The sequence below is a fragment of the Pagrus major genome, chromosome 9 (assembly GCF_040436345.1).
Source record: "Pagrus major chromosome 9, Pma_NU_1.0".
Lineage (NCBI taxonomy): Eukaryota > Metazoa > Chordata > Actinopteri > Spariformes > Sparidae > Pagrus > Pagrus major.
The window spans coordinates 20,229,808-20,251,931 of record NC_133223.1 but is presented as its reverse complement, the minus strand read 5'-3'; the positions used below and the strand labels follow the sequence as shown (position 1 = coordinate 20,251,931).

General features: G+C 40.4%; 1 protein-coding gene across 1 annotated transcript in view; it reads right to left on the bottom strand.

The window, feature by feature from the left end:
* Positions 1–22,124, bottom strand: part of igf2bp2a (insulin-like growth factor 2 mRNA binding protein 2a) — a 64,086-nt gene that overhangs the window by 21,537 nt on the left and 20,425 nt on the right. The window contains exons 3-4 of the mRNA XM_073474208.1: positions 6,264–6,312; positions 3,542–3,593 (exon numbers count right to left, since the gene is read on the bottom strand). Coding sequence (XP_073330309.1) covers positions 3,542–3,593; positions 6,264–6,312 — 101 coding nt within the window. The remainder of the gene's footprint in view (positions 1–3,541; positions 3,594–6,263; positions 6,313–22,124) is intronic.

Sequence of the window (22,124 nt, the reverse complement as noted above, 5' to 3'; positions counted from 1 at the left end):
CATATCAGGTCACATCTGTTACAGAGTAAAAACCCATGAAAGCAACAGTTAACAGTAAAATAATAAAGAGTTATGTCATCATAGGTTAAAGTGTCCAAATCAATTAGCGTTGCTGTTATTACTATTGTCACTGTTGTCCTGTTTCTCATATCTGTCTGTGCCTATGGTTGTCTGTTTCTGCCCGTCATGTCTGTACTTGCTTGTGTTTGCTTGTTGTTGTGTTGTTTGTTTTAGCTTTGATGCATTGTAATTTGCTTGATTCTGCTTTTCCTGCTGCCCATGTCTTTGTCCTGATTTTACTGTAATTGACATACCTTGCATCATGATTGCTGTTTTACAAATGTTTCTTGATTTTAGGTTGATAACTTTACACCTGGCCAGGGACTACGGAGGAAAACAAGCCTCCTGGCTAATTCTGAGTGTGTGTGTGTGTGTGTGTGTGCATCTCTCTTTTTGCTGTTTGTGGTTGCAGCCTCTGGAGAGTTTTTATTGTTTATACATGTCTGTGTTGTCGGCCTCTGTCATGTTTTATTCTGCTGTTGATTCCATAACAAGCTTCAGGCTATTTAATTCATGTGCCTTACTAATGCTCATTTCACCCTCAGCGATGTCTGCAGGTCTTTGTTATTCATTGTTGGTCATTTTTTGTTTGATTGTGGGTTTTGTGCTCTTCTCCAGGTAATTCTCGTTGGGCTACAGTGAGAAAGGCAGACGTGCAGTTCAAGGCTTTAGAAGCGTTAGCTGATGGCTCACTTATGCTCAACGTTATATATGGATACGGGGGAGAATCTGTCCATACTCTGTGTTAATTTTGTCCGTAGCTTATGGATATGGACCAACGGACCAGTATCTCCGGTAGTCGTGGGGAGCAGTGTAGCACTGTAGCCAATAGTTCAAGTGAGAAGTGGTTATGGAAGAGCTCAGGAAGAGTGGCAGGCTTTGAAGCCAACTTTTAAAGTGGCCAAACCGTGTAATTACAGCGTCACGTGACTTTTTCTGATAAGCTTACATTGTGAAAGAAGTGGCTGCAAAACCTTGTCTAAGTCAGCCAGGCGCTAATCCGGAAGTTAGCCGGTTCGGTCAGTGGAAGTCTCTAGTGTGCACGCTTTATGGGCCCTACAACAAGGAAGATCCGGTTAATTTTATAGCTTTCATAGCAATGAATGGGGCTCCACCTTTTAAACATCTGCATGATGTTACTTCGCCCAGGCACAGAGACAAACAGTTACTACAGAACAACTGGGAGGAGATTGGACGGTGGCAAAGGAAAAGTGGAGGTCCGTGCAAGAACAATTTGACTCGTTGCTTAACATCCATGCAACGTCAAGGACGCCTGGAAGTATGCGGGCAGTGACGGTTATATCGTGTGAAACGGAGAGATCTATTTTTGTACGTAAAGGGAGCATAAATAAACCTTAAGTAGGCTAAGCAATAAGAATAGTTTTAGAAGTATTTACCTAAATAAAAGTCGGTGACCAGATCTTAATGAATGAATGAAACGCTATACCAGTTGCTCTAAGAATGAGGATTAGCATCCTGTTTCCATGGAAAATGCTGGTTCCGGTTAAGTGACCCATATTTTAGGGAGCTAGGAAAAAGGATTATATTGTTGGTTAACAATACTTTACTGGTTTTACTTTTACTTGAGCCAAATATTCTTTTCATGTGATATACTAATAGAAAATCTTTAGGTTTTGGACTGTTGTTAGGACAAAGTGAACAATTGAATGACCTTTTACAGACCAAACAAATAATCAGGTTGTTGAGAAAATAACTGCCAGATTAAATGGTAATGAAAGTAATTGTGGTTTGCAGCCTCAAAGTGAAGGAAAAAAGTAAACACTGGCCTTCTAGTAGAAAAGGTGGACAGCAAAATGTTGTCAATGAGCATAAAAACTGTATAACCCGCTTATCATACTCATCTTTTTAGTTATGTAAGTGTTATGTGAGTTTTGTGCACTACACATATCCTTCTTGTCATTCTATTTTTCGATGGAAGAACATTTTATGTACTGTGGAGAGTGTACCTTTAAGTGTCTGTAGGTGGAGAGAGCTACAGTGAAAGTGATAACAAGAGAAAAAAGAAACACAGCATGTCTTATTGATAAAATGCCTTCTGGTCCACGAAGGCCTCTGTCAGAAGAGACAACAGCATCTCCATTCTGTCAATGATGGATCTCTGTTTGTGTAACCGTTACATGTCAAGATGATGAGTCAACAAAGAAGCTCTTTCATTGTGAGGACTGATGCTGAAAAAACTGCAGATGCTTTAGATATCTTTCAAAAAAAAAGTGCTATTAACTCCATTACAGTGTTTGACAAGTAAGAATAATAGACTAGAATAAATGAGCCAAGACATGCGGGGTGATTAAAAAAAGGGATTTTTTTTTAAAAGGAGACTTTAGAAAGTCTCTCTGTCAGTGAAAACAATAACTTCTAAATCTGCAAGAACGTGGTGGGCAGCAGCAGCAACAGTAGCAGCAACAGCAGCAACAGCAGCAGCAGCAGCAGCAGCAGCAGCTCTGGAAGGGTTAAAACCAGTGAGAGCGCCCAGCTGGCTTAGAGAGGGTGAGTGGGCAGAGCCTGGCATGGTGCCCGGCCCCGGCGCTCACAGCCAGCTCTGCCCCGCCCCGCCACCGGCAGCCTTCACCATGCCACACAAGAACATGGGAGTCCTCCAAAACCTCACCCCGTAACCAGAGCGCACGGAGAAAAGTGACAGGAAGTTGGGACGCAATTCGGACGGAGGGGAAAGCTTTGATCGGGCGCTGTTACTGTGCAGCTCTGATGTTCGGAGACAAAGAAGACGAAGAAATCGCACATGAAGCGGGCTGTTTCACGGCCGCGTAAGGAGTCATTTCTCTCCTGGATTCTCTTTTAACACCTGTCATGACTACAGTGGGTGGCAGTTTGTCTTGGCTGCTTTTGACGCACAGAGAGACACCGTTTGCATGAGCATGCGCGCGCGTGTGTGTGAGTGTATCCCCCTCACTACTTGTGCATGCATGTGTGTAGAAAGCTAAAAGTTCCTGGGGATAGCTCTGGAGCTTACTACTCACACACATAAACACACAAATGCACCATCAGAGCCTCACCACAGGCGCCTACAGTGTCCTCCCCCATTACCACGATGCACCTCCCCAAAACAGATGCACACGCAAACACGTTACTACTGGACGTCTGCCATGTCTGCTCACTTTAATCCATACTGAAGCCAAGGGGAGCCACGGCGATACACAGTGCTTATTATAGAGGCTGCATGTAATTTAAACGCCTGCTCTCCCTCAGTCAGACTCATAAGACGCACATGCACGCACGCAGACGAGATGATAAAGGCTGATTTATATGCAGAGATGGGTTATGTTTAGATAATGGGGTGTGTGTGGGATGATGGTAAGTCAAGTCACACAGAGAGACTCGACTCACTGGGAGGTCTCATGTGTGCGTGCGTGTGTTGCTAAAGAGACACATGTGCATTGAACAGTTGGAGACAGATGACGATGACGAGTTAACAGAGGACAGAAGAAGAAGGGTTCTGTACCTTGTTCCACGTTTTCTACAGTACCATGCTGAGCTAGAAGGCCGTCCAAATCCTGAGGGAGAAATGAGAGTGTGAGTTATAGATACAAACTAAGGCCGACGATGCTAAAAACACACACAGTTACAAACACAAACACAAACACACACACACACACAGTGCTCCTAGTGCTTATGAAGGAAGTAACAATGCAGCAAGCTGAAGCTCTGAAACTTCAGAACCTCACTCAAAATCCCATTGACATTTGTAGTAAATAATAATACGCAGTGGTGGAATGTACCAAAGTACATTTACTTATTTTGAAATACTTGTACTTTACTCGAGTATTCCCATTCATTTAATGCCACTTTATACTTCAACTCCAACACATTTCAGAAGGACATATTGTACTTTTCACTCCACTTCAGTAAATTGGACTTGGATATGATATGAGGTACTTATCCCTAGTCAGTGTATTACCTGGAGAAGATGACCATCAGCTCTCACCCTGTGTGGAGAAGCAGCGTGTAGCATGGACAGGTAAGCAGACGATGTATTGCTATAAATGGTACCAGCAGCAAGACGTATTTTATGCTAAGTTTTGAACACTTTTGGTGTTTTACGTTGCCATCAGACAGCCCTTTCCTTTGGGACTACATTCCTTCAACCATACAATGTCCGTATTCCTACGCACAAGCGTGTTATGTTAAAAAATATAGCGCACACTTTAACCGATACATATTCTTTAGGTCGGCCCCATTACAGTGGCTAAAATATGTCTCGCTGTTGGTACCACTTACAGCATTATAATGCTCTGCTGCACTGCTTCGCCGCACAGGGGAGCGAGCTGACCTCATACAGCTCCACATCAAAAAACCTGAACTGTCCCTTTAATAACGAGCGTGTCCTCTGTAAGGTTTTGTTGATACTTGTGAAGTATTGTCATGAGTGCTCGCGTGCATGTTTTCAGACCGTATCAGTCGTTATTTTAAAAATGTAATCCTATTAATAATCCGCTTTATACAAACTGTATCTGAAATCTAATAACACATTTTTTATCTGTAACTTTGACGTAATACAGTTACATTTTTTTGTAATCCTAATTATGTAATCCTGTTACATGCATTACGTTAATCCCCAAGCCTAATTACTCATCTACCCAGTAGTAAACACAGTACCTAAAATTGGCTCTATCTAAAATTGACAAACTAAAACATTAACATCATTGCTTCAGACAGTACTGCGCTATTAGTTTCAGTACAACACCAGTCGTGGTTAAAAAATGTAATCATGAACTTTAGTTAAGGCTTTGTGACAAAAACAGTGATTGTGTCTGGCTGAGTGCCATGACCGACAACACAAGCAGTAGCAGAGACAGCAGTGTACACCGCAACATCAAACAAAAATATAAAATACACAAATTATGAATTCTGTAAAAATTACGGTTCAGTTGGAAAGCGTCGCCCGCATTCTCCACCATTCTGTACGGCCATTTCTAGTGTATGGCATTAACAAAAGTTTTAACACGGACCTCTGTTAATCACTCAGCCAGCGATACTGATCTCATAGTTGGCATGATAGCACCCATAAAAACTCTTGTTGATCAGGCAGGAGTGGTCTGTAAAGCTCATATTACTTGTTGGGAAATAAACTGTAGGTTAGAGAAAGTATAAGCAGAATGGGAATCATAATAATATAACACTTTTAAGTACATATAGCTCATAATACTTATTTTCTTTTTACTTAAGTAACACTGTTAAGTCAGGACTTTTACTTGTAATGGAGTATTTTTAAACTTTGGTATTTCTACTTTTATTCAAGTGAAGGATATAAGCAGTTCTTTCACCTCTGAGTGTAGTATGTCAGATGTCTCCTAGTAACTGATTTATACAAATTTAGGTTTACTGGCTAAGACATTGTGTAGCCTAAGCTGGTATTGATGAAACCTGGTTTAGTTATTCCATTTGTAAGCAGCTAGTAATTAAGTTATGAAAGACTTTACTTTCTTTCACCCACTTTAGATGAGGTGTGTAGTGGTCACAGTGTAGATTTCGATTTTAAAAAAGGGTGTAAATAGCTTCTTCAAATCAATTTGGGATCTCAGGGCTTGCAGAGACTTGGATTACACTCGGATGATAGATTCGGATGACTATTTTACGCTTTTTTTCCCCCAGTTGTCTCCATCTACTTCATTTTTTAGGAGAATGCTGCAGAGCTCCAGAAATGTTTTGTGGACTACAAAACGTCACCTGACTTCGATCAGCATTGGGGTTAGTACATAATAACTTTATTTAAATTTTTGGGTGAACTTATCCTTTAATGTTGACATTCTTTTTAATTTCTAACTGGTCTGAAAAGTTTAACGAGTTTTATCGAGCGTGTAGACAACCAGTGGAAACCCAGAGCAGGGAGAGAGTCGCAGGGATGATGACAGAGACACTTACACAGAGAGAAACAATTCGGACCCCAGCGAGCTCGCAGATGTTGACACACAGACACAGTGTCATCGTCACGGTAACAAACACTCACACTGATATAAGCACAGATACACACAGAAACACACGCACATGCACTTAAAAACTACAGAGAAGTATAAAGACTGGTGAGTCACTGGTTTATGTGCTACCTGGTGCTTCAACTGGGCATCACTGTCTCACACACGCACACACACACACACACACACACACACACACACACACACACACACACTCACAGACTCACAAACACAAAGAGACAAACAACTGACCTCCCACTGTAGATGAGGGGGAATGTTCCGGATCTGGATCTTCCGACTCCTGCAGAGATGAGAGACACAGACGGAGTGGATTTAACAGACCTGAACCACACACTTACAGACATAAACACACACACACACACACACTTGAGAGTTACAGTCATCTGTTGTTGTTTACAGAAACTTATACACACTGGCCGTATCAACAGCTGAGAGGGAAAGACGTTGGGATGACGAGGGCAGGGAGGCAGAGCTGTACTGTGTGTAATTAAACAGTTGGTGTCACGCTTACTTGTGTAACATCCACAGCTCATTACGCAAATCAAATGACTCTCGCAGAGCCACCGAAGGAAATGTAGGTGTGTAGGTGAAGACGTATATCACAGAGCAGCGAGTCCCTCTCAGTAACACCCTCCTACGAGTGCTATTCTTACTACTCTCGCTGTTAGACATGTAGGTGACACGAAAAGACATGAAGAACAACATACTGACTGAAAACAAGAATGAAGACACTGCAATCTGTGTCATGTATCACCCCATTCAGAAACCGAAATCAGTACAAATTTGAGATTGGGCCCTGAAAGAAGTTGGTTTGAAGTCAGGGACATGGGAAGTCAGTCACAGTCAGTGGTGCACGACATCCATGTTTTTAATATTAATTGATTTTGGCTATATATCTAATAGTTATTAACAACAATTTATAACAATTTGAGAACGTTTTGTACTACAGCAGACAGCTAACTTGAAAACCACATCAGCTACAGTCAACAATGGCAAGGAAATAAAGAGAGAGAGAGAAGTTCCCCAGACTCCCTTTACAAAACGCTCAATTTCGGTGAGTTGTTGAGTTTCAAGACACTTTATCAACTTTGTGAAATGCTTTCAATGACAAATTCTTAATTATTTGGGCCTTTTTGTAAATTCGGCATATGTTATACATACTATCTCGCTCTCTCTCTCTCTCTCTCGATGGTTTTAATAATGCATCGTTTATGGGTGTGGTGCCGCCCCATCAGCAACCCTAGTTCCCACTAACCCTAACCCGCGTCCATGTTAGAAGTCAAACAATTCACAGATAAATCCAAATGTGATAAAGGCGAAGTTGACTTGAAAAACTAGTGCTGAAATCTGACATGGAAAAATAGTCAACTTAAGTCACAGGTGGTTTGGTTAAAAATGGCATCGGTAGTGTCCAGCTCGTGAACCATAAAGTCGAGCTTCCTCCATCCCGAGAGAAGTGTTTTTGGTTAGCTTGAGTAAGAAGACAAAGAAAAGGAACCAAAAAAAGAAAAGAAAAAATACCCACACCACCCAACTAACAAACAAGATTTTCATTTATTCCTTGAAAATTTATTCATTTATTCCTCGACAATGCAGCACTCTTGCTTTCAATTCACAATCATTTCGATTTCCATCCTTATTTTTTGTGTCTTGTCAACCTGGCAGCTGTTTGAGCCTTTGTGAGTTTGATTCGTGATTAACGACAAAGATGATCAAACCCTTAAACGGCAAGATGAAGAATATTATTATATTTGAATATGCGCTTGGTTTAATCACATCTTTAAGGTGATTTTTAATCAAAATGTGTCAGTCAGAGCTGACTGTAAGAATGTCCAGAGCTTTCACACAGCCTCCTACTCTCCGGAGAGTGTGCAGAAGTCACACAAACCGCTCGGTGACCACAAGCTGTTAACAGCCACATTAACGTGAGAGAGTCCTGCTCCGCAACGATCTAAAGAGCAGAGAGGAGGATGCATTTCAGCACAATTAGGAGGAAGAGGAGAGTGGAGGACCGAGGCAAGGACATGAAGTGGAGGAGGAATGAGAAGCGATAATGAGAGGAGGATTGTACACATTTCCCCGTACAGATTTTGCAATTTTTTCTCCGAATACGTCTGAGCGCAAAAAGACCGCGGTTCAGACTTTCCTGTCAGTAGCGAGCAGGGGACGAGAGGAGGGAGCTGGCAGCTGGACATGAATGAATGACTCTTTCTGATTGTGCTGCTCAAGAAAAAAAAGGAGATTTACAACGTCACATGGATTTGGGACAACCCTTTCCTTTCCTTTCCTTTCCTCTCCTTTCCTCTCCTCATACATCTGAATGCATTGTTGCTTATATTCAGGATTAAAGACTTAAGCAAATTTGTAAATCTCTATCAGTGACTTCACATCCTCTTAAATGAAACGACAGAAAATAATGAGTGAAGTCTGGTTCATCCTCTGTCATGTACGAACACAAAAGCCCAGAAAGACAAACAATAAACTGACAATTCCCCAGCGGGTCCTACCACACGGCGGCCTGCAAGCTCTCTGTCACTGTCGGTGGTTTAAAGCGAGTGGCTCGATGAAAGATCTCTCTTGGCAACCGGTATCCAAACAAGGGTAAACCGATAAAAATCACTCTGTACCACTAAAACACATCACCTTTTTCAACGTAGTAAACAACCTCCTGCCATCCGAGAGCAACCAATAGCTGCAAAGTGTTTAAGGCCAACTCCAGACCTCAAAACACACAACGCTGGCATCCCCGAGCTGCCGAATATGGAAAGTAAAAGCTCCTTTCATTCAGCGCCGTCTGCGTAAATAGCCTGTGAAATCAGGAGGACCAGTTCTCTATTGTGTTGTAACTGATTGATTTGTCAACTGTAACCTTGATGTAATGTTAGACTGCACGACGCTGAACTGCAGCACAGCAACAACGTCCTCTGTACTGTTTACAGGAGAGGTGAGCAGAGTTTGGGCTGCAAATTAAAGGAGACCTATTATGCTTTTTTGTTTTTTTCCTTTCATCTAGTGTTTTATATACTGTAGGTTCTTGAGCACCAACAGAAGCTCCTCTCTCCCACAGTAAACACTGCTCCTTAAACGCCTCATCAGTAGTCCCGCCTTTAATTCAGTGACTTTGTGACATCACACTACGTCACCACGTCGCACATTTGCATTATTTATGCCTAGTAGCTACTTTGGTACGTAAGAATTGCTGCTCTGTTGTTGCTAGCAGTGCTGGGTCAAGTGTGTGTGAGCTGACCAATCAGAGCAGACTGGGTATTCGGGGGGGGGGGGGGCCTTAAAGAGACAGGAGCTAAAACAGAGCGTTTCAGAGAGAGGGGGATACAGAGCTGCAGCACTGGACAGTATGAGAAAACGGATGTGTTTTTAGAGCACTAAAGTATTGAACCTATTCTAGTAGTAACCATAAATAAAATTATGTACCTGATAATGAATATATTATTAGCAAAATCGCAATATGGCCAAGTGCCGTATCCAAATCACAAGAGGTGGCAAGTTTTTTTTAGAAAATATGTGACAAAACAGCATCATACTGAAACATGCCCTGGCCTTCAAATCTTGTTCTCCTGGCGTAAGAAAAAGTCTTTGTTTGGTCCAGAACCCATAAAATGTCACGCCATCCTGATTTGATTATAGCATTGTAAGTGAAAATGACAATTTGGACACAAAAATAACCATTCCCACTAATTGTGAATCATATCGTCATGGCAATTTCTGTCAAAATAATTGCAATAATTTTTATTGCCCTTGAGTAAGCCGTTGGCTCTTTTAATCAATATTGACTCACTGTCTTTTCATCGCTTTGACGCGTGGATCCCTTTCCTTTTCAAAAGTGTATTTTTTGCTTTTATATGTAATGTAGGTAATGTATTTACATGGCATCAACCTTGCTGTTTCAGCTAACAGACAGAAAAGGAAAATGTACCTTTTCAGAGAGTATTGCAAATCATAACTGTCATAATAAGTTAAATACAGAGACTGGACACAAAATAAATAAATAAATAAACAGATAAACAAGTAAATAATAATAAATAAAGTACATTCCAGGCTTAATGGAGCTTTTAAAGTCCAACATGAGTATCTAGATCAGGGCTGCCTAAAGTGCGGCCTTGGGTTTGGGGCCCTTGAACTAGACCCTTGTGCTTCAGGAGAGCGCAGTTTTAGTCTGTCTACATAATATGAAAATGGTTGCAATAGGTTGTAGAAGCAGTCAGTCGAGCCTTTAAAACTATATTTTATTCTTTCTAGGTGGAGACATTGCAAAAAGATGTCTAATGTGTTGAATATGTGATTGTAATATGTGAGTCTTCCATTTTCGGAAAAATGAGGCGTCCAGCTCGTGAGAAGTGAAAGCCACTATCAAGCACTTCTTTATGTGCTTCTGTGCAGCTCACACTTGTTTTAAAGGCCACTTGCTTGTCTGTCATTCAGAAATATGCAGAGGAAGCTCCCCGAATGGACATCTCTCGGAAAAAGTGACAGCGCCCTCCCGACAGTTCTTCAAGGTCTCATTTTCAGCATGCCTGCGGCCGCTGGCTGACCATAAGATCACTGCTTTCTGTCTGTCTCCAGAGCAGGGAGAGGCCGACGATACACACCACCCTGCAGCATACACTATTGTCCATCTACAGCGTTTTACGTCCAGCCACAGACATCAGCTGTCCTTTGGTCATGTGTGTTATAATCAGGGAATAACCCAGAGGTGTTGTATATCTGCTAATATCTATTTGTTTGCATTCAAGGTGAACCCGGCGCCCTCTCCCTCCGCTCCTCCTCTCCCAAACTGAGCTGCAGTAGAAGATGCAGACTGAAGTCAACGGTTACTTAATGTTTGTTGAATGTAACCACGCTGTCTGCTGTCGGTTTAGAGTGGCCTGCCAAGAGAAAAAAGAAAGCCTCTCAATTTCGGCCTTTAAATATCTGAGGGTGGCCATGTTCATTTGAAAAGCTAATATTTACTGCACCCACCTGCACGAGGTAAGACGCCGTGTCTGCGCACACGCGTGCTTACTAACACACACATGCATACGGAGCGGTCGGAGGAATTTTAACCTCTGAGAGGGCGGGCGGGCGGACGGACGGAGGGGTGAGAAAGAGGGTATTTATTCACCCCAAGCAAGAAGTTTGCAGTGATCCTAAAGACGAACATCAAAAGCTGCGTGGAGGAATTACACATTCAAAACCTATTTTTCTGCTTTGTTTTATTGTCATCCCACAAGTCCACAAAACATTTCTGGAGCTTCACAGCAAATCAGCATTTCAGTATTCTACTAAACAACTGAAGTAGATAGGGACTTGTTTTAAAATGTAAAAAAACAACCTAAAAAAAACTCAAAATGGCCCCATTCAGCTCGTCAGGCTTTATCCAAATCTCCAGAGATCCTAAATTGGTTTTAAAAGACATTATGACAACATTTCTTGAGCCGAAATCCTCACTGTAGCTGCTAAGCTAAAGGTGTCAGCGTGCACCCTGTCTGAAGTGGGTGCACAAGCTCAACTTGGATTACGCTGTGTGAGCTGTATGGAGCCATTTTATGTTTTTTTGGGTTTTTTTTCTTGTTTCTACTTCAGTTGTTTAGGAGAATGCTCCAACGCTGTTTTGCTGTGAAGCCCTAGAAATGTTTTGTTAACAACAAAACTTCACCTGACGTTCCATCGGCATGAGGGTGAGTACATGATGACTGAATTTTCATTTTTGGGTGAACTTTTCCTTTAAAGAACTGTAAGGAATAGAGCTGCAATGATACGTTGCTGACTGGCAGAAGCTAATCGGAAACTGTTGATAACTGATTAAACTGCTGAAGTCATTTTTCAGGCAAAAGTGCCAAAAATGTAATAGTTCGAGGCTTTCAAATGTGATTTTGTTGTTTTTCTTGTTCCTACATTAGAGCAAATGAATGTGTTTTGGTTTGAATGGCTTGTCAGACAAAACAAGATATTTAATGCCATTACTTAAGGCTCTACAGCCCTATATTCACTTCTTTCTAATGTTTTATAACAGACAATTCATCACTTAATCCAGACGATTAACGGCTGATTCATCAATAGCAAACACACTCCTTAGTTGTAGCCTTGGTAAGGAACAATTCCCTGTTTACGTACGTAGACTTTCTTTGAATATTTTTTTTATCTCATAAAGGACAGGGTTTTGAATAGATTCCACATCAGCTCCCCCACACATGAGTCACAGGGCTGCATGTGGACAGAGATGATTGAATAAAGAGCATGTGTCTGTCAGTACAAAAGCGGAAAAGTCTTTGAAATTAAACTCTCTTTGGTGGAAGCAAAGAAACGCAGTGGGACGGCCCGGGCACGAATTCCACCACAAATGACAGAGATGAAATTAACATAAAATAAAATCTTAAATCTTTAGATTACAGGATGTGATGCAAAGTACTGGGAGTCAAAGGGAGATATTATCTATCAAATATAGAGATATGACTGCAAACATATTACTTGTTGTTGTGACACTTACACCTAATGTCCAGCAGCAGAAGATAAACAAATGTAAAAATACTCAACTGCAACTGAAAGTCATGCATTCAAAATCCAACCCGAAGGGGCACAATTATTAGCAGCAAAATGTGCTTTAGGTATTAAAGTAAAAGTACTTTAAAAAAAAAAAAAGTACTTGGTAAATGGGTAATGGGTGCAAAATGGGTACTTTATTTGAGACTAAGTACAAGTTACTCATACTGTACTTAACTGTAGTAATTAAATAAATGTATTTAGCTACAACTGAAGCTCCATTCACTGAAGAAGACCGTGAGATGCCGTTAAAAGGTCTTGAAGGTTGGTTAATGGATTATTTTTGTTACACATATGGTTCCCAAATGTGAGTATTTTAAAGGTTTCTATTTCATAACTTTTAAACAGTGTTTTTAAAAAAGTACATGAAAGTCATACTTACACTTCTTACAATATTTCCCTACAAAATGTAGCAGAGTATAAATATAAAGTAGCAGAAAATGGAAATACTCAAGTAAAATACAAGTACCTCAAACTGTACTTAAGTACAGTGCTTGAGTGAATGTACTTAGTTACATTCCTGTATTTAAGATAATTTATGTTTAATTGACTGGTGCATTAAAAGGCATACACAGAGTAATAATGTGTACAACCTGTAAAATATAAAGTGTAAGGAAGTATAGAGCACTTTTTTTTGCATTGCATATGCCTGACACACTCAGTCAGCGTGAAGAGGACAGAACGGTTATTCAATTTGTCATGATGTCAGTACTTTGTTTTTAAAAAGTCACTCATGCCATTGAAAACCAAACAACATCAAAGTCACAGGGTCTTTTTCAGACATCTTTGAGAGCTCCTTGAATGTGAGCAAACCCTCTGTTTTTTTGTTAAAACAGAAACTCACAGGAGTGAATGATTAAACATTTCCTCTTTCGTTCAAGGATTCAGTTTAATGAGGCCTTTAAAAGCCTTGTTTACCTTTCCCTCCCTGATGCCCGTGCTGTCAGCGACAGCTCACGGGGCACGGCCGCCTCTGTGCCCAGCGGGGAGGCTCTCTCTCTGTGGACGAATAAAAAGGCATCCCAAATAGCCTTTCAGTCTGCTTCACAGAGCTCACAACAAACACAAACAGTCACCTCTACTTGAAACACTCCCACCTAATTGTTTCTAAATGGAAAATTCTCCTGACTGATAATTTTTTTTTTTCATGCATCCATTTAGCTGTCAACACCTCCAGCAACAGTAAAAAAGACTCAGATTATACACCGCTCTGGAATGATTTTACACCAATGTGGGCACATGTTTTAAGCTGCACTATGTAGGTTTAGGGAAGAAAGACAAAGATCTTCATTGACTGTTTTTTTAAATGCCTAAACAAACTAAATAAACAAACTCCTCGATTCACAAACACAATTTCATACTGTTTGTTTATATTTGGCGGACCCTGCCACCTTTCCAGCTTCAAACAGTGTTCTGGGGACCTTATTTTCCTCTGAGAACAGCTTGTTTATTCAGTTATGGAAGAAAAAATATTTCTGAGTTTGTATTATTACATCATTAATATTCTAAATATTACAATCCTGAGTTTGAATTTCTTCTCCGAAACTACATAGTACCCCTTTACTGCTTAAAGAGATGATTCACTCCCTGTAATAAAATGTTGAGCAACATCACTGGACGTCAGAAAAACTGAAATCTTTATTCTTCACCGCTCCCTCCTGACAAAGCTCTTTGTCCCCACTGAAAAAACATAACGACACAATAGACACAGGAAGTCCACATCAGTGTCGAACCGGTCCCGTGAAAGACTTCATATTGCACCGAAGATAATTGATGACTCTCAAAATGAAAGATGATCCGGCCTTCGTCGCAACCATACCATGCAGATAAAATAGGAAATGAAAACCTGTGCGGTCATTAATCACACTGGAGGCGTGTGTGTGATTATGCACCTATTACATGATCATATTACAAATCCAGTGATATGGACTGTCTGAAGCAACACTAATGTGTCCGCTTCTTTTTATGTGTAGCAGTGAGACGTTTCGGTGCTGAGTGCAGCATAATGTGATCATCTGATAATCGGCTACATTTACAGCTACATGTGCATGTACGTGAGCTCCCGTGGCTCTCACATCATCGGTATTGTAAAGGCTGTAAAGCTCTAATCTGACAAATACGTCAGTGCTCGTCTTATTCCTGCAACTGACTCACAGCCAGTGTAGAAGTGAAACTATATTATATGAGTCAGTTTGGGTGGTTTGAATTGTCTGGTGGTCCTTATATGCCAACCGCAGACTCGCCTAATCTGAATTAACCCAATTTCTAGCTTTGACCCTTAAGCTCTTAATCGCCTGAAATCTCAGAGAGGAAGCAACAAGTCAACAATATTCAGGAGACCCTACTGTGTGGACAATGTCCCTCTGCTTCTCTTTTCAAACTCTGGCCGCGCTCCCACTGTGTCCCACTCTCCGTCGCTGGATTAAGAGCGAGCTCAGGCCGTTTTTTTGTGTGCAGTGCAGTGCTGCTAAGAGCTTCTCTAAGGCCCATCCAATTGTTGTGGAGCAGAGATAACAGGATTGGTATGAGAGAAGTGTCGATGCATCGTTATTGTCCTTCAGCCACGCAGATTTGTTGCTATTTGTCCTCCAGAAGGACAAACAAACCCTGAAGAAGCTCTTCAGGCTGCATGCAAAGGCGCGTTACATATATATTATTTACAGCAACCAACAATTTCCACAGACGCAGCCCGGACAAGGCCAACACACATTTATCTTCTTTTTATAGATAATGTTTTATTTCACATGTACAAGCAATTTCCTGGAAATAATAATAATGTTGAATTTGTCCCCTTCAGATGAATTCATTAAAACACTTCAAAATGCAGTATACAAAGAGCAACATTTCCGTTCATAAATGAATAATGAATGAACATCTAATTGGGTTTCAATCGAGCTTTTCTTTCAAGGACAATCCTTTTCTCCCTCTAATAAATACTGATGAAAACATCCCCTTCAGATGGACATGACAAAAGCAGCGAGAGTGACACACAAATGCCGATGCAGTGTAAAACATAAATAAACCAGATCATTTGCTGGTCCTATTTGACAACTGGAAACAGAGCCAAGACAGTTTTTATTTAATGTTTTGAGTTTTGTAAATATACGCTCATTCTGACGCCAGCAACACGTTTCAAAAAAGTTGGGACGGGAGCAACAAAAGACCAGAAAAGTTGTTGAATGCTCAATAAACACGTTTGGAATATTCCACAGGTGAACAGGCTCTCTGGTTGCAGGTGATAGTATCATGATTGGGCATGAAAGGGTCGTTCACAAACAAGGATGTGGCGAGGTTCAACGCTTTATAAAACCACCGTGTTGGCAAATGATTGCATTCTGTTTTTATTTGCATTTTAATACAGCGTCCCAACACTTTATAATAATCATCCTTAATAAATGGCACTTTTAAAGTTAATTAAACTGGAGAACAAACACTGAAATGCTTTATAAACCATTTAATGTAAAGCTGATGTTTATAAACTTTTACATTTGTTTAATAAATGGTTAGTAAGCATGTCCTAGTAGTTAAAGGTGCAATATGTATAATTCTAGTGTAAAACATTAACAAAAAAAAAAAACAGAATTTGAAGAAATAACAGGTTTGGTGTTTGGTGTTTTGTCAAACATGTCAACGCACTGTTGTAGAGATATCTCCTGAAGTTAGCATGCTAACCAGCTAGCACTGGGCCTGAAAACATCTTTGTCCCATCAGTACAAAGCTCCTGTGCTAGCGGTGTAAACACCAACACTCCCCCAGTTGTCCAGCTAGCTGCACGGCTAACTGAGCTAACAAGGTATCATTAGGTACAATCCACTTCACAGTTAGTCACTCTGGTGAGATGCTGCTCATATTTACTTTGAGTCTGAATTAAATAGGTGGCCAATTCTTACATATTGCACCTTTAACAGTGAAAAAACTTTTCTTAAAGTTAAGTTAATATTAAATATGCCAGTTATTAATGATGGTTATTATTAAGGGTTTTTTTTAGAATCAGGGTTGTAAAACGATGTCATTTGATCCACTGTTAAAATGGTAAAACTATTGATAACAGCAGCTTTAACTATGAATTAATAATCAAGCTCATCACTATAACATTGTGTGTGAGGCTGCAGCCAGTGATATATGGTTTTAAAGGTATACTGTGATATCAAAATTGAAAGGATCAAATTGTGTACATTTGTATTGAGTTCTACCATATTAGTGTTGTAAAAAAATTATATTTTATTATATATATATAAAATATAATTATATAAAAATTATATATCAAGTTTCTATCAAGTTTCATGTCTGTCAGGGGATAATATTTTGTGAAGTTATAATAATGTGTTTGTTCAACCAGGAAACCGTTCTGTTTTCATTCTGTTAAGAGTCATTGTGACTGATAATAATAATTATAATAAGTGAGTGGGACCGCATACCATTATGCTGTGAAAATGTGTTATTTTCTGAGATGGTTATAATAACATGAAAGATCTCGTACAACCCTAATCGGCTGACATATTAGCTGTTTTTGAGAGTGAAGGAAAACCTTCTGTTTCTGTTTTTGGGAGAATAAATTGCTAAGTTCTCCTTACATTGTGGAGATACAAGGAAAAGGCAGTGCATGGCTCATCTGAAAGAATATATATACTGTACTTAAAATTGCCAAAGGTAAAGATAATAACTGTGTCTGGTGACAGTTTTCGTTACGTTCACTTTCATTAAATCCTGTTATTTCCTCCAGGCATTCATTTACATTTATCAAAAATCTCTCCGTGCTTCATCCTCGCTAAGAAAACAAGCATTGTACCTGCTTGTCCTCATTGCTCCCTAACCACATAGTTTTCATACTGATACTGCAGAGTGAACAAAGCCGCGGCTGCACGCTGCTGCTAACCATTTCATCTCAGTGTGTAGCGCTCAGGTGCCTGCCTCTGTTTCTCCCTCCCAGCCCTCGGCGGGTGAGACTCATCAGAATTCAGCAGGCTTACCTGCTTGCCTGAATCTCTTTGGTGCATTAGTTTTTCACTGTGGCACCGAGGCAGGGAGGCGCAGGCCGAGAGGCAAGCAGGCAGGCAGGCAGGCAGGTAGGCACATGCACGCAGCTCTAATGGAAGCCACAGCCTTCCTGTTGACGTTTGTGTGCTGCTCGACGCTCGAGATGTAAATAAGGAAAAGACTGCACGGTGTCTTGTCATCCATTAAATGTGGAGTAAAGTTCATTGTCGAGGTCTGCTGGAAGTTTGAAGTACATTATTGGTTGTATCAGGGAATGATTCAGCGTCACATGGCGAAGATAATTAGAAATGACTCAAAAGGTTTTCAGTGAGTCAGGCTAAGAAAGTCATTCATGTTTGAGAAGCACGCAGCGTGAGATATGTTAATGTTAAGTCTGATTCAGACAGTCTTAGGCCATTATGAACTGTATCCATAGAAGCATTTGTAAAGCTTCTTATGTTTTACACTTCAAGCTCAAAGACATGTAGTTTATATAGTAAGAAAACAATCTGCTCACAATGAGATACAGACATCCTATAGGAGTGTCCAAAGCTATTTGCATACTGTCGCAGATGTAAAATGATTTATTATTTCTCAGGTGTAATCGCCGCAAATTAATTTTCACTCAGTGCTAAAATGCCACGGGGTGCCCAGCTGACACAAAACAAATTTTCTCCCGTCATGCCTGCTAAGGCAATGAAATGAGCGTTTTGAAATGTTCTGCTGTTATCGCTGTGTCATAATGCATTTCTATTTAAATGAAAACTTTGCTCCAGCACGGCGACTGAGGCTCTCAGTATGGCTACATGCATTCACATATTTTAAATCAAACCTTTACATTTTGATGCAGAACACATTCTTGGTCCACTTTTACCAAAATACATGTTTTGCTGGAGTTTCTTCCAGACAGTGTTTGACTACAGAGGCAGAAGGCAGTGTATTAGTCTGCAGCATGGAGCAACAAGTCAGAGCTGGATTGGATCTTCTCAAGGGAGAACAGAGTGTGATAGTCTGATACTACTACCTGGACAGTAAACCTTACTATTTACCAGAGGAAGCAATCTTTTCAAGATTAAATGTCATCAAATCTTAATGGAGTTCTGAATGGGAAGCCTCCAAAGACCGATCAGTGGATAGAGTAACACCCGCACACTGACTCGATCACACATATCTATTTAAATAAGGAACATTTTGATTATAGTCGGATCTTTATCAGGTTTGAACAGCTTAAAATTCCCTCCAGACACATTTTAAGATATGTAAAGACATTGCTTTGAATAATAATTAGCTCCTCATATAGATTTCCCACTAAAAACTTTAATTTATTATTTAAAATTCATATTTATCTATGATTATGTCAATTTGGGCTGCAACTGACAATTATTTTCATCGTTGATTATTCTGTTGATTATTTCTTCGAATAAATGATTTGTTGTTTGTTGGTGTTAGTTTTTAAAGCCCGAGATGACGTCTTCAAACATCTTCTTTTCCCCACAATCCAAATAAACCAGAAAATGTTCACATTTAAGAAGCTGGAGTCAGAGAATTTTGACTTTTTCTTCCTTCAAGGAAACTATATAGTTTTGGAAAAGAAATGTAATATTTACCATATAAATAATGTAATCATACAAACTCAGAAAAATATATTTTTCCATAACCAAATAAACAGACTGTCCACAGGGGAGAATAAGGTCCCCAGAACGGTGTTTTAAGCTAAAAGGGTGACAGGGTCCGCCAAATATAAACAAAGTGTTGTCCTTTAAAGACAGTTTGTTTATTTAGCTTGTTCAGGCCTGAAAATCAATCAATGAAGATTTTTCTCATCTGATTACAATTTCTTCCCCAAACATTCACAGTGCACCTTTTAAAAAACTACTCAGAATAATCGACTTTCATAATAGTTACTGAAAATAAATAAATATTTCTTCATCTTAACGTTTGACTATTGGACACAAGATTGCACAAAAGCCCATTGTCAGTGTTGCGCTGGACGTTTCAAGTTTCCACATCAAACTCTTGAAAGTTGCACATTGGATCGTGATCGATTGTGTGAAGCCACAAAATCATTCTCATAAATCAGCTACACGTGTTCAATTCACAGTCAAGGTGAGAACAGAGACACTTTCCCCCTGCAGCGGATGAAAGTGAAACCAGCTTTATATCGTCAAACTCTGCACAACACCAAGCAGAAAACACTTCTGAGCAGAGGGAGACTTTAAACATCTTAAAGTTAATGCATGTGTATCCACCTTGACACTAAAGTGTGATTTGTGATTAGGCATGTGGTGAAATTAACACTTCTCTGACAGTTGCTTTTTTTTTTTTTTTTACAGGAGCTCTGATCCATCAGAATTAAATGCAGAGCTGTTGTATTGGATCACAAGGTCACCTAAGAAAGCAGCCAGCGAGTGTATACACCAATGAGACCTCCCAACAGCCTTCAAACACATAAAAACTGAACAAAAACCCCACACAGGCTACTTAATGTGACGGACAGGAAACATTATGTGCAGTCCCGTGCAGACCGATTCCTGCTAATCGTGCAAACATTCAACAAGCTGCAATTACAACCATTTACACTTTAATTTTCTGCTGCGGAAACCACTTCCCCCTTTGCCACCGAGCCACAACCTCCTCTCTAAATAAATAAACAAACAAACAAACAGACAAACAGAAAGATGATTCAAAGCGGACTTGCAGAGTCATGTGCCACGCTGTTCTGTCCTGTCCTGCGCACATCAAACACTCGCCTGCTCCTCCACGCTGCTGCTCCACCAACTGAGGACTCCTCTGAGCCCCCGTCACAAAGCACCTAGTCAGCAGCACTGTCACTGACAGGCACACAGCGAGCCTGCAGGGACGCAGCTGACACGCAATCACACACACACACACACACACACACAAAGCTAAAACACTAATGTATAGCCCACTGGTGTGCCTATACTCTCCTCTACATGCACACACTGATGTACTTTCTGTGTCTTCCTCTCTCTCACACACACCTCAGCGCTAAGAGCTACTGACAGGTGGATACCAGCTCATACTGCGCCTCCGCTGTTAGCTGCTCCTCATGGCTGCTTCTGTTGCTGCTTTATGTTGAGTTGTGCAAGCCTGTTCCTTAGGTCTCATCCTTTAATCTGCCGACCATAAGGTATTATACTGTAGCTGGAAGGCTGAGCCCGCCTGCCATAGGTGGAGGTCCCGGCAGTGTTAACCTGGATCAATACCGCACGCACACCACTCACCATTACGCAAGCCCTCAAACCGTTTGCCTCGCTTTCCTCTCTGTCTGTCTACGGCTCGTCTGCAGCCTGTCTCTCACCGTCCCTCTCTCTCTCTCTCTCTCTCTCTCTCTCTCTCGGCCCGTCTCACTACTCCCTCCAGCTGCCTCGAGAGAGCTCACACACACACACACACACACACCCCCACACACACACACATGAACGCACACTACCTCATCTCTTTCCCCTCCCCCTGTCTGCAGGGAAGTTTCTACCCGGGAGTGAAAACACGTACAGTAACAAGCAGGAGGTGACTCGAAGTTTCATCCTCGTTGGCGAGCCCAGTCAATAAGCAGCATATTTAAAAGAAAAAGAAGAAGAAGAAGAAGAAAATGACACCCCTGCCGATCACAGCTGCTGTCACTGAGCAGCACTCACTCTCCAAACAGCGGCAGGACGAAGTGTTTTGGAAAAGAGCAAAACACGCGCTGCGTTTCTCAAACACAGGGTCGAGAGCCAGAGCAGGACCGGGGGACACATGAGGAAGTTTAACTCAAGCTGTTGGTTTGATTTGGATCATGGTGCCTCCTGCAAAACAGTTTAAAGAAGCTGAAAAGCAGCACTCAGGTTTATATGCTTACTTAAAAAAAATATTTTCAATACTTTTTGTGTGAAAGTTGTCACTTTTACCTGGTTAAATAAAAAGTCAATTTAAAAGTTCAAATTAAGGTTGCATAGCCTGGATTTTAATCAAACAGTATTAATTTAAGTATCTTTTTAAGTACAGTTAGTGTTTAGTAATTATAAAGTATTTTAAACAAGTCAGTTAATCAATAAGAAAATTAATTCCTGACAATTTTGATAATTGAATTGTTTGAATCATTTATCAAGCGAAGAAGAGCTTGTTCCAGCTTCTCCAATGTGAAGATTTGCTGCTTTATTTTTGTCTTCTGTCGCTCTTAACTGAATATTTTGTTTGTTTTCCGCAGGTTAAAGTTTGGATTGGTCAAACAAAACAAACAACATGAAGACGTCAGTTTGTGCTCTGGAATTTCAGTACGCACCAAATAACTCATAAATTATTCAAGGGAATAATGTTCAGGTCAAGTGGTGATGAAAATAATTGTGGGTTGCAGCCCTGAAATATTTATTCAAAGGTGCACTGTGTCGCTTTGGGGAATAAATTTAAAGGAAAGAGAAGAAAATTCTTAACAAAGTGAATTTCATTGCTGAACACAATTTAATTTTGACTTTATTTATATTTATAGGATCCTTCTCAGCTGCCACTATTTCTAGCTTCAATGTAAGTTTGCATTATTACCTAATTATTATTTTTAAATACAAAAAACAAAACCAC